Source organism: Arachis hypogaea, chromosome 1 (genome assembly GCF_003086295.3).
Source record: "Arachis hypogaea cultivar Tifrunner chromosome 1, arahy.Tifrunner.gnm2.J5K5, whole genome shotgun sequence".
Lineage (NCBI taxonomy): Eukaryota > Viridiplantae > Streptophyta > Magnoliopsida > Fabales > Fabaceae > Arachis > Arachis hypogaea.
This window is the reverse complement of record NC_092036.1, coordinates 23,508,926-23,521,773: the sequence shown is the minus strand read 5'-3', so window position 1 is coordinate 23,521,773 and position 12,848 is coordinate 23,508,926. Positions and strand designations below refer to the sequence as shown.

Below are 12,848 nucleotides of genomic sequence, written 5' to 3'. Positions count from 1 at the left end.
ATATACCAGTACATTCGAGATACGTGCGAAGATATAGGATGGAAGTACTGCATCCAAAATATAGTCAAGATCCTATATGCTTATTATAATATAAATAAAAATAGCATAACAAATAAAAAAATTACATAACTAATTAAATTTGTGTTAACATAATTTTTTAAATAATTTTTTAAATAGTAAATTTAAATTCTTCCGAGAGAATTTATTAAACATTTTAATATAGAAATTCTTTTAAATACCGTTATATATAAAATTTAAGAGCATATCATACTTTTATATTCTACTTATGATTTATAATTCAAGCAGAGATAAACAAAAATGAAAAAAGAGAAGTATTTATTTTTATTAGAAGTTTAAAAATAAATTAATAAACACATATAAATTAATATATTTGTTCCTATTAGTATATTATCTTTGTTCTCATTGAAATTTATGTTAAAAAAATAATATTATTAATTTTAACTTGAAACAATATTTATCTTATTATAGGTATCAAAAATATAAATAAATAAATAAACAAATTCAACATTAATAAATATCGATATATAATATATTTTTTAAAACTGACCAAGCTTAATTAATTACTAAGTTAAAATTTAATTGTCTAAACATAAGTGAAATTATTAGTTTTTTTTTTCAAAAATTGGTTAAGATAAAAAAAAGTATTATCTATTTATTAATATTTTTTAAATTGATAATATATCAAATTAATTTTAAAAATATATATAAAATATAATATTTAATTATTTTAAAATAAAGAGAAGAAAATTTTTTAATTAATTTTTTGTTATTTTAAATTAAATATATTTTTTAATTTTTATATATCTCGGATGCAGTATCTTTGTTCTACATTTTTGCACGTATCTCGGATGAACTGGTCTATATCAGAATATAAGCATATCTTTGATACAGTGTATTCAAAATGTGCTCATGTTCATATCTCGAATGCACCTGAGATATATTTCTCAGACCCCATATCATAGAACGGAATCAGTGCATCCGAGGTATGACTATTTTTAGAAATTACTCACAGTATTTGAGATGTGACTAATTATGCATTTTAATAAATTCTTTTACATTTATTTAAATCAATAAATACTATATTTATTTAATTTAAATAAAAAATATAAATTATTATTATATATTATATATTAATTAAAATATTTTTTATCCTTTCCATATGCACATGTAATAGATAAATACAATAAGCGTGTGTTACCTCCTTTAAATACGTTTTATGCATGTCTTTGAATAATTTTATATTGTTAATGGCATGACTTGTCACTAAAGAAGGCCTAAAGAATACAAGTAATTTTGTTTCATACGTACGTTGAATCATTCTATATTTTTTTAACAATTTAGATAAAAATTGTTTAAAACCTTTTTTTAAATATTTTTTAGTAATTAAAATTTAATATATATAATCAATTAAAGTGTATTATTTTTGTCAAAATTAGATCAGACAAATTAATTTGACCAAAAAATTAGTAAATTAAATCTTGAACTGATCTAAATTAATATTATCTTTATAAAAAATAACTACAATACTTTTATTATAAAAAATGATTAAAATATTTTTATTATATATATTAATTTTGAGAATTTTAAATTCTAACTCTTTTTTTCTCTCCATCGTAATATAAAGTTAGGATTTAAAATTTTTAAAATTTATATAATAAAAATATTTTAATTATTTTTTATAATAAAAATATTATAGTCATTTTTTATAAAAATAATATTAATTAAATTAATCTAAAATTTGATTTATTATTTTTTAATTAAATTAATTTATCTAACTTAATTTTAATAATAATATAATTTGATTTGTTATATATATATTAAATTTTAATTAATAAAAAATATTTTTAAAAAAACATTTTAAACATATATTTATGTAAATAGTTTTTTTTATTCTCTTTTATCATCATTTTACGGTTCGGTAGAGATATACATACATTAACTTAATGTATGTCGGAGCATAATATATTTTTTTGAAACATATATCTCATATCAAAATATTTTACGTACTACACGTATATCTTGTCATATCATATAGGTGATGAGATAATTTAATCTCAAATGTTATATTCCTGTCCTTTATTTTTAATTTCCGATTTCCACCTATGTGATCATTATCCTTGATTAACGATTGAAATTTACACAAGTGTTTTGACATTTTAATGGGATCTATTCCCCGTAACTCGCTCAATCTTTCTCAACCTCATTTATTTATCTTTATTATAATCAATCGTTATCGATCCCTTTCTTTGTTTATGCACTATATACCCTAATCACCGCCACTACCAATGTCTCTACTCAAAACTAAAGTCTCTTATTCATTCAGGAGAGTCTCTTTTTAAGCAACTGATTTTTGTAGACACAAACACGTGACCTAACTTACTTATCCACACACTTCAACCTTTCTTTCTCCAACTTAATAATAATCGCCAATAATATATATTATCCAAATTATTGAACTACCAACGTCTTCAAATTTTTTTTTATTTTAACCATTTGATTAATTTGAGTTGGATTATTAGAATAAATATTCAAGAAAGAATTTATATTTTTCGGTAACTATTTTATTTTTTAAAAATTTGAACTCAAAATCACTTATTATAATTTATAATAGACTTCAGTGGTCTAACTGGAATGAATCAAAATTCATGCATGTAACTGGAAAGTGAAATTGATACACAAAATTCCGTGGACATAGATACATATATGCCATAATAATAACATGGTATAGTTACAAGATTGAATAACAAAAACAAATTCAGATAATTCTTTCCTAGATTGATATGTCTTCTATAAACATATAATAATAAAAGAAATCCAAAAGAAAAACTAACAGTAATTTAGTAATTTTTTATCAGTAGTTACTGCTAAAATTTCTACAGTATATATATATTACTTATACTAATTATACCATTAATCCTTTTCACTAGCTACAGATAGTCCATAATAATAAAGACGTATATCCCTCAACCAAACAAATACAATGGTAATGAGGGAATACTCCTGTCTAATTTTGTTTTGTTTTACATATCCTTGAAAAAAGGGAAGGAAAAGCCTAAATAATAATAAAAAGAGACTATTTTCACGAAGACATCTTCATTTCATGTAGAGAGATGGTTAAATGATTTAGCATGTTTAATTAAATATATTTGATTGAACTATCTAATAAAAATCAACATGCTGCGGAAGGATTGGTGAAGGGACTAAAGAAGTGGTGAGGCTTGGGGGCCAAGGAGATCAAAGGAGTATTCTTGATGTTATTGGAAGCGCTGCCACCGCTGCCAATGGCAACGGCCCGGTCGCAAGAAGGGCAGATGGTGAGTGTCGCGGCGGGCATGGGAGGCATGTACAAAGGCTGAGACAGTTTGAGTGCCTTAAGCTCTTGAAGCTCTTTCTGTAGCCTTCTATTCTCATCTGTTAGTGTCTCACAACACTTCTTTAGGAACTCGCAATCTACCTCCGTCTGCTTCAGCTTTGTTCTGTTACAACAACATACTCAATCCAAAAACTTCTTAGATAACAACTAATAATGTTTTTTTTTATCGATCATCTTTTCATAATATGACATGGTATAATATATTAGCCACACCATATCATAGCAGGTGTATATCAAAAAGACTAATACGAGAAAGATAATAATTTAAAATTATTTTATTCAACTTAATATCTATAATTTTATATATATAATATTTAAAATTATGTACTTATTACATCTAATATTTTATATTTATTACATCTGATCGGGATTGATTTTTATTATTTTTAAATATTTTAATATAAAATATATATTTAAATACAAAATATATTTTAAAATTGAATTAAACATCAATTATATGGTAAATATTCACATGTTATTATTTTAATATAAAATTACTAGTTGATAATCATTAAATAATTTAATGAATTTAATTAAATCATCATCTATTGTATATCTATTAATTCTTGACTATCAATTTTTCAAAAGACAAACTCATGTAAATTTTTACTTAGATATATTTATATTTATATATTTATATACAAATATATAATTGTTAATATAGTTATTATATTTTATATACAAATAATATTTTTTTAATATATTTGTCTTAAAACAATTTTTTACTAGTTCTCGTTAAAAATATTTACATGTATTAAAAAATAAATATTTAAAACAAAATATTAGTTACTAATATTTCTCAAAATAACTAAAGGTCAGTATACCTTTGGTAAAACAAAAAATAAAAAATTAACTAATATAATAACTCAAAAATAAAATAAATATAAAAATATTCTTCACCTAATAAAAATATTCATCACCTAATATTTTTATTAATTAACCTCAGATAAAATTTCCGTGGCTATCCCACTATATTTATTAGAACTTCTGATTTTTCTCATTTATTAAAATACATAAATATATTCCAAAATAATTAATCAAGCAATCATATCAGCGTATATATATACACCTGGCTCTCCGGTTCTGGAACCACACTTCAACTTGTCGAGGCCGTAGATTCAATTGCATCGCTAAAGCTTGCTTCTGCTTCTGTAAATCCAACCCAACAAACAAACAGTATTAATGATATAAAATCACTTAATTATTCTTTGTCTATTACAAATCATACTGAAATTCATCAACATATCTAAACCCCAAAAATCGAATAATATATTATTATTATTATTAAGATACATGAAGAAACTATACATAGAGATAAACTATGTATTTTTTTCCATCTTTAGTTGTCGTTGTGTCTCTTTGATATTTGGAAACGAGAGAGAGAGAGAGAGAGAGAGAGAGAGAGAGAGAGAGAGAGAGAGAGAGAGAGAGAGAGAGAGAGAGAGAGAGAGAGAGACTAATTACAGGATTGAGAGTGCTATGTTGTTTGAAGCTGTCTTCCAACAGAGCAGATTGTTCTTTGGTGAGCCTAAGCTTCTTCCTGGCAGCGGCGGAGGCGGTGGTGCCACCGTCTTCCTCTTCGTCGCTGATTCGCGACGAAAGCCTCTCAATTTCCGTGGCCTCCGCCTCCGCCTCGGCTTCGTCGCTAGCGCTAACATCCCTCTCTCTCTTGACTCCTCTTCTGCAGCCGCTGGAGAAAGACGAAACGGCGCTGTGGTGAGGCGAATTCTGTGCCGACACGTCACCAGTAGAAGGGTAGTCCTCACTACTGTAGACCTTATTGTTGTTAGCCTTGGTAGGGACTACCTGGACCCTATGGTGCTCTTGCGGATCATCGTTTTTGTTTTTGTTCACATCGTGACCGGAGAGAGCTAAAGTAAGAGACGGTAATAGCAATTCAGCATCATCGGTTGTTACGGTGGAGGAAGAGGAGTACGGCGGGATCTTAGTAGAGGTAGTTATGGTTTCTTGTGTTGGTGAATCAGAGGAGGAACTCAGAGCCAACCCTAGAACAAGATGAAGGCCTGAGTTGTTATTATTATGAGTAGAATCATGATGAAGACCCATTTAAGGTGCTTCAAAATCTTCTTCTTTGTTCTCTTGTGTTCCCTTAAGGGAGAGGATGAATGAATGATGTAGAAGATAGAGCGAGGGATAAGAGAAAGAGAAAGAGAGAGTTAGATGATTAGATGATGGTGTGGTTTATAAAGTTTCATTTGAGAGAGAGAGAGAGAGAGAATTGAAATTGAAATTGAAATTGGAATTGGAATTGGGAATGATGGAGTGAGACTATTTGAGTGGGGACGAATGATGGGTGGGTGGCTGTGTGATAATTTGATATATCAAACGGTGGAATAAATGAGTAGAGAGAAACGAATCCGGTAGTCTTGTTGGAAATCATAAAAGTCCCCCTATATTTTTCCATTGCAAAGGTTGACCATTTGAATTTTCAGCCCCACTGCCACTATTTTTGTATACATACAATACTCTATTACTTTTAGAGTATTATTTGTACTGTATTTATCATAAATAATAATTATTCAAAATGAATGAGTTCAAATTAATATTAATAATGTTTATTATATAATTTTTAAAATTATCTTTTAATTATGATACATGCACTTGTAACATCATGTGCATGCATTTGATAAATTTTCTACATATTAAACATTATTATACGAAAAATGATATTTGCATATATATATATGGAAATGGAGTTTATTATTTTTTATTTACTTTTAAACATTACAATTTATCACTATTAATTTAAATATAATTTTCACACATTCGTATTTTTTGTTACAATAAAGTTAAGTCTTCAAACAATTTTTAAACCAAGTCTCTAAACTAAAATCGCCCACTTTTTTATCTTCATTCGTACTTATGTGTATGTCGTTTCTTCTTTTTCCTTCTATTTTGTCATCGTCGACTTCTTTTTTTATATGCGTGATTTTTTCATCGTTATTATTGTCGCTGACTTGCTACCAATGTCATTGTCGTCGTTCTTCCTCCTCCTCTTTTTTTTTCCTCGTCAATATATATATATATATATATATATATATATATATATATATTCAAAAAATTAGAGCACAACACAAAAAATTTTTATTGATCACATGTCTAAAATATTGACACTCAACTAACGAATTAAAATATATACAGTACAAAAATTTTAGTATACAATACAATAATTTTGGTGCATAGCACAAAAATTTTGGTGCCTAACACGAAAAATTTTTATGGATCACACAATCAAAACATTTACCCCTAACCAACAAAATACGCGCAACACATAAATTTTAGTGCATAACAGATCTTTTGGTGTATAGTAAATTTTTGAAGAACCACATGTTTAGAACATCGATTCATCCAACTAACAAAATATATTCGCAGTAAAAATTTATGTACTATGTCCAAAAATTTGTGTAATATATACAAATATTTATGTATTATGTACAAAACTTTTTATGTTATATAAATAGTTTGTGCTATGTATAAAAATTTCTGTATTATATCAATAAATTTTTATACTCTCTAAAAATTTTTATGTTAAAAAAATACAAAAAAACAACGGTTACACATGAATATATTTTTTTCATTGAACTTATATCAACTTAATTGGATTTAGTTAAAAAACGCTTATCTATACGGTGTTGTGCGGATAAGCTAAACATTAATAATGTGCACTAATAAACTAGTTGGATAAACCATTATGGGTTAGATATGGTAGGCACTACAAAAAAAAATTGATTAAAATCGTAGTTATTTTCGGTATTTCATCACGCAAAATCACACTTAATCACTAAAATAGTATACTTTTGTGTTTGATTTTTAAATTAAACCTAAATGTGAAAACATGTATTTTTGGGCTTAAATTGAGCATTTTAATTTCACTTTTATTCCATTCGATGCCGTGATATGTTTTGTGAGTGATTTCAGGTCTATTAGACAAGAATGGATAGGTAGAAGTGGAAGGAAGCATGCAAGAAGAGAGAACACATGAAAAAAAAAAAGAAAAAGCACAAAGTCAAGTGTGTGTACGCACAACCCTCTGTGCATATGCACAAGAGCAAAATCAGCAAGTGTGCGTACGCACAACATCTCGTGCGTATGCACAAGTAGAAAAATCAACAAGTGTGCGTATGCACACATCTGTGCGTACGCACAGCTACCAGTGCGTGACTTCATTAACGAGGCACGTGGCTCGCGATTTTGGAGGCCTTTTGACCCAATTTTGGATGTATTGAAGCTGAAATTGAGTGCTATATGAAGGGTACTTCATTCCATATCAAAGCATTAAGTTTTCATTAGGTTAAATTAGATTAAAAAGCATTATTAGGAGTAGGAATAGTTTAGAGTAGAAAATTCTCTCTTAGGTTTACTTAATTTTCATTGTAGCATTTTATAGTTTCAAGTTTGATCTTGGATTTTGCTTATCTCATTGTAAGTACTCTTTAATTTCCTCCTTAATTTCACTACTCTTGTTATATTTTCCTATAATTTAAGTTACTTTGTTAATATATGCAATTTTGGTTTCTTGAAGTTTTCATTGATGAATTTAATGTTTTATGATTTCTCTTTGCTTGTTTGAGTGTTTATTGTTGATTTTGTGAATAGTTTGGTGATAGTTTTTATTTTTCTTTACAATTTTTTATGTTTTGGTTTTATGCCCACCAAGTGTTTGTGAAATTGTCACTTGGTAATTTTGAGTAGCTTTTTACACCTTGACTTGGGAATTTAGAGTCATAATGTCTGACATTTAGTGGTAATTCTTGGGTAATTAGTTGGCTCTTGTTTCCATTGACGCTAGCTTTTTATTAAGAAATTAGTAAGTTAGCTAGGACTTACGGATTAAGGTCAATATATACTTGCTTGATTTACTTCTCGATGTTAGGGGTTGACGAAGCGAGATTGATTCATCATAGTTGTCATAGTTGTGGACATAAAATATCAAATCATATTATACCTGACAATATGTATATAAATTGTCTAACTTTATTTAGTCACTAAGTCTTACCACGTTAACTAAGTTACTAAAGTCTAAACATTTAAACTAATTATTCACCGAAAATAAAACAAGGAAAAATTACTAGCCTCAAAATCTAAAGCTCTAACCACGTACCAAGTAGCATTTAGTCTATTAATGTCTCCATCGCAAAAATATTCTTGCGGACCATATTTACTTAATGAAGTCAAACTTAAGCATTTAGAAACTAACAAAATTTTTAAAAACTATTCAAATGCATAACAAGCTCGGCTACTGTGACCTTATATATGCGTCTGAGCATATCTCGGATGCTGAGACCTAAATTAAATAAATTGTACGTATCTCAGGTTATGAGATCTCTTTCTCAGTTACCACATGCTCAATCTCCAATTTTCATAATAACACATATTACGGGTGCATCTAAAATATGTATCGGCATTATCTAGTTACAGTACAGGATCTCAGGCGTCAAAATATATTCAATTTTTAACTTATTCCTGAGTATTCAAGATGTGTAAGAATACGTTTTTTTATAAATACTTCACATTTTATGTATTTCCGTATATTATATATTTGTTTAATTTAAATAAAAATTTTAAAATATTACGAGTTCTTTCAAATCGTCATAATATAAATGCCATTTTTAAACTATTATTTTAAGAAAAAGACAAACACTTGATATTGTACTGACAATAAAAATAAAGGAAAGATATTTTTTATTTTTTAATTTAAAAATATATAAAATTATAATTAAATTGTTATTTTTTAAAATATAAGATATTTGAATTTTTTTTGGTTCAAAATATATAAATAAAATAAATTTTTTTAAAAAATTTAAATATTTTATATTTTAAAATTAAAAAATATTTTTATGTTTTTAATTAATTAATAATTTATTTATTTTCGAAATAAAAAATAAGAAACTAGTTGTTATTTTTTTAAAAAAATAAAAAATAAAAATACAGAAAGCACATCAAGAGGGTTGCTTTCACCAACGACACACGTACCAAATATAACTATACAGTTGCTTTTTTTTATATTTTAAAAAAGAAAAGAAAATAAATGCATGACTATACATTATTAATTTATTATTGATATTTTTACGTCATTCTTTTCAATATATGCTTCCTTGCGTATGCAATAGCTTCTCCCCTTGCGTTTTTCCCAATTATTGGTTCCCTTTTAATCCCGGCAGCCTCTATTTGATCATTGTTTATACAATTTCGCTATCTAATTAACCAACAATTAGCATTGTTTTTTTTGGAGAGTACACCAATTCAAACTTTACGAAAAATATTTAAATTTTAATAAAAATATATAAATTTTTTTATAAAAAATTAAAATTAAATAATAATAATAAACATTTAAAATTATTTTAAAATTATATTAAAAATTTTCAATAAAAAACATCCAAAATTTAATAAAATAAAACATCTAAAACTTAACAAAAAACAAAATATCCAAAAAAATTTTAAAATTCTTTAGAGTGAATATCAATTCAAATTTTCACAAGATAGAAACCTCTAAAATCTAATCCAAAAACTAGAAAAAAAATCTAAAACCAAATAATAACAAACATCTAAAACCATTTTAAAAATTTCAAATATCATTTTAAATATTCATTTTAAAAATTTTAAAATTTATTTCAAAAATTCCTAACAAAAAATATCTGAAACGTAACAAAAAAAATCATTTATCCAAAATCTAACAAAAATAAGATATTTAAAATTATTTTAAAAATTCTAAGACCTAACAAAATAAAACATAAAAAAATTAGAAAAAAAAATTTGAAAACTAAATAAGAAACATCTAAAACTATTAAAAAAATATCTAAAATCCAAAAAAAGAAACATCCAAAACATAAGAAAAATCTGAAATTTAGCAGAAAAAACATTCATAATGTTAGTCAAAAAATATTTTCGATTAATACGAGCTAATTCAAAGTGTTGAAGAGACAATGAGAAGGAAAGCAGATATAAGTTGGGAGTTGCTTATCATGAACTTGATTTTGAATTTCTTCTTAAATCGAACGGGCTTAATCGAACAGGTATTCGAATAATAAATTGAATAGTTTCTCGAATAAAGGATCGAACGGTTACATAAGTGGAGAAATTGAAAGCTTTCACCACGTGAGGAATTGATGGGTAACGTTTCATTAGCAAAAGAGTGGGAACAGTTACCAGGGAATGCACGCGCAAGACAATATTGTGTAATTAATAGTCGATTACAGAGGTAGGCTATAAATATTAGAAAGTTTTAGGGAAAAAAGGTTGGAAATTTACTTCAGAAAACACTCAAACACACTCACATCCCCAACGAATTTCTGAGTCTGCGATCAAGTCTCTTTTCAGTAGGGTTCCTTCCATATTTTTATCTTTTCAATTTACAATTCATACAAAAACTTTACTTTCCATGTTCAATTTACCTTTCAAGCAATTTTAGTTTCCTTGTCAAATTTACATTTCAGTATCCTTTAATTTCCATGTCGAAAGTCCTTTGATTAACTCGAAGGCATTTTATCGCTTTGTTTAATTTTAATGCAATCTTTTTCGATTCCAGTCAATTTACTTTTCAAAAACTTTATTTTTAATTTATTTTGTTCTTCTACAAATCTTAATTTAATATCTATTTCAAAACTCATCTAATTCGAGATGCTTTGATGCACTTATAGAAAACTGGTACCTGCAAAAGAGGAGTTGGTTTCTCTCCCAAACCATTAGAATCAAACCACCGTCGATTTGCTAAAAATTGACAAAACAAATTGGCATGCCCGGTGGGACAGTTTAAATTGAAGTGTGTCAAAAGTTTTTGTATTATTTGGTGTATGCGATTGAGAAGTGGAAAGATCATTCACATGGCTAATGAAATGTCAAATGTGAATGATGATTTATCCATCAATGATAGCATACCAGTAATTGTGCAACAAGCGGACGTGATTTCACGTTCGGAAGGTGCAATTGAAAGTGAAAGCATAGCGGTTACCACTGTGCAAACTGAAAATGTTGGACGTAACATTCGTCCACGTGGTAATTTGCCACTACCTCCAATAACTACCAGTTGGCCTCTGATAAACCACTAATTTATGGTTTATATTGTATTTAATTGAGTGGTTTTATCAAGCTTTTCACCCACTTATTCATAGGATTTGCATGATTTTACAATTCCTTCCTACTTTAGTTCTATGATTGAAAACATGTTTCTTTGGTCTTAATTTAGCTAATCTTAATCCTCTCTTATTACCATTCGATATCTTAATCTGTGTGTTAAGTGTTTCAGGCTTCATAGGGCAGGAATGACTTAGAGAATAAAGAGGAAGCGTGCAAAAATGGAAGAAACACAAGGAATTGAGGAGATGACCAGCGAGAAGTCATGCGGTCACATGGCTCACGCGACCGCACGAAATGGAAGAAATCAGAGTGACGCGTTCACGTGCTTGACGCGACCGCGCGGATTGGAAGCTGCACGAACGACGTGAATGCGTGGACGACGCGCACGCGTGATACGAAAAATGCTGAGTGACGCGATCGCGTGGACGACGCGGACGCGTGACGTGCGCGATCTGCAGAATTACAAAAGTCGCTGGCAGGGATTCTGGGCCGCATTTCAACCCAGTTTTTGGCCCAGAAACACAGATTAAAGTTAGGAAACATGCAGAGACTCAACATGCTTTTCATAACTCACAATTTTAGGGTTTAGATGTAGTTTTTAGAGAGAGAGGTTCTCTCCTCTCTCTTAGGATTAGGATTAGGATTAGGATTTTTAGAATTAAGATTTCATCTTCTTCAATCACAGGTTCAATGTTCCTTTAATTTATTTTCCACTTTTATTTATTACTTTAGTTTATTACTTGATGTTGCCAATTTGGCTTATGGATTTCTATGTTCAATCTAACTTTCTATTGAATATAATTTGAGGTATTTTAGATCTATGATTTGTTTTTTTATTTATGATATAAATAATTTAGATTTTTTTACCTTTTGGCTTTGGTTGATTAATTGGTAACTCTTGAGTTATCAAACTCATTGTTGACTGAAAATTGGAATTCTTCAAGAATTAATTCGAGTTTCACTAACTCTAGCCTTTCCCAAGGAAAGACTAGGACTTGAGGAATAAAAATTAATTCATCTACTTAACTTACCTTCATAGTTAGTGGTTGACTTAGTGGGAGAAAAATCCAATTCTCATCACAATTGATAAGGATAACTGTGATAGGACTTCCAGTTCTCATACCTTGCCAAGAGCTTTACTAGTTATTATTTTGACGACTTGTTATTTTACATTACTTGTTCAACCCTTTTGAAAACCCCAAAATAACCTTTGCATAACCAATAATAAAACACACCTCCCTGCAATTCCTTGAGAAGACGAGCCGAGGTTTAAATACTTCGGTTATCAATTTATTTAAGGGTTTGTTACTTGTGACAACCAAAACGTTTGTAAGAAAGGTTGATTACTTGGTTTAGAAAC

General features: G+C 28.0%; 1 protein-coding gene across 1 annotated transcript; it reads right to left on the bottom strand.

Moving 5' to 3' along the window:
* Window positions 1–2,848: 2,848 nt before the first annotated feature.
* On the bottom strand, window positions 2,849–5,809 carry LOC112800796 (homeobox-leucine zipper protein HAT22). Its single transcript, XM_025843196.3, has 3 exons — window positions 4,859–5,809; window positions 4,464–4,543; window positions 2,849–3,497 (listed from the first exon to the last, which is right to left on the bottom strand). Exons 1-3 carry the CDS (start codon window positions 5,459–5,461, stop codon window positions 3,191–3,193), a joined length of 990 nt encoding a protein of 329 aa, XP_025698981.1. The 5' UTR covers window positions 5,462–5,809; the 3' UTR covers window positions 2,849–3,190.
* Between the last annotated feature and the right edge of the window lie 7,039 nt (window positions 5,810–12,848).

Bases quoted from the DNA above. Each gene is read 5' to 3' on its own strand.
- LOC112800796 (XM_025843196.3), bottom strand. From the start codon at position 5,461: ATGGGTCTTCATCATGATTCTACTCATAATAATAACAACTCAGGCCTT. The intron at 4,544-4,858 runs GTAATTAGTCTC...TTGGATTTACAG, and splicing joins AACATAGCACTCTCAATCCT to AAGCAGAAGCAAGCTTTAGC. The intron at 3,498-4,463 runs GTGTATATATAT...TTGTTGTAACAG, and splicing joins TTCCAGAACCGGAGAGCCAG to AACAAAGCTGAAGCAGACGG.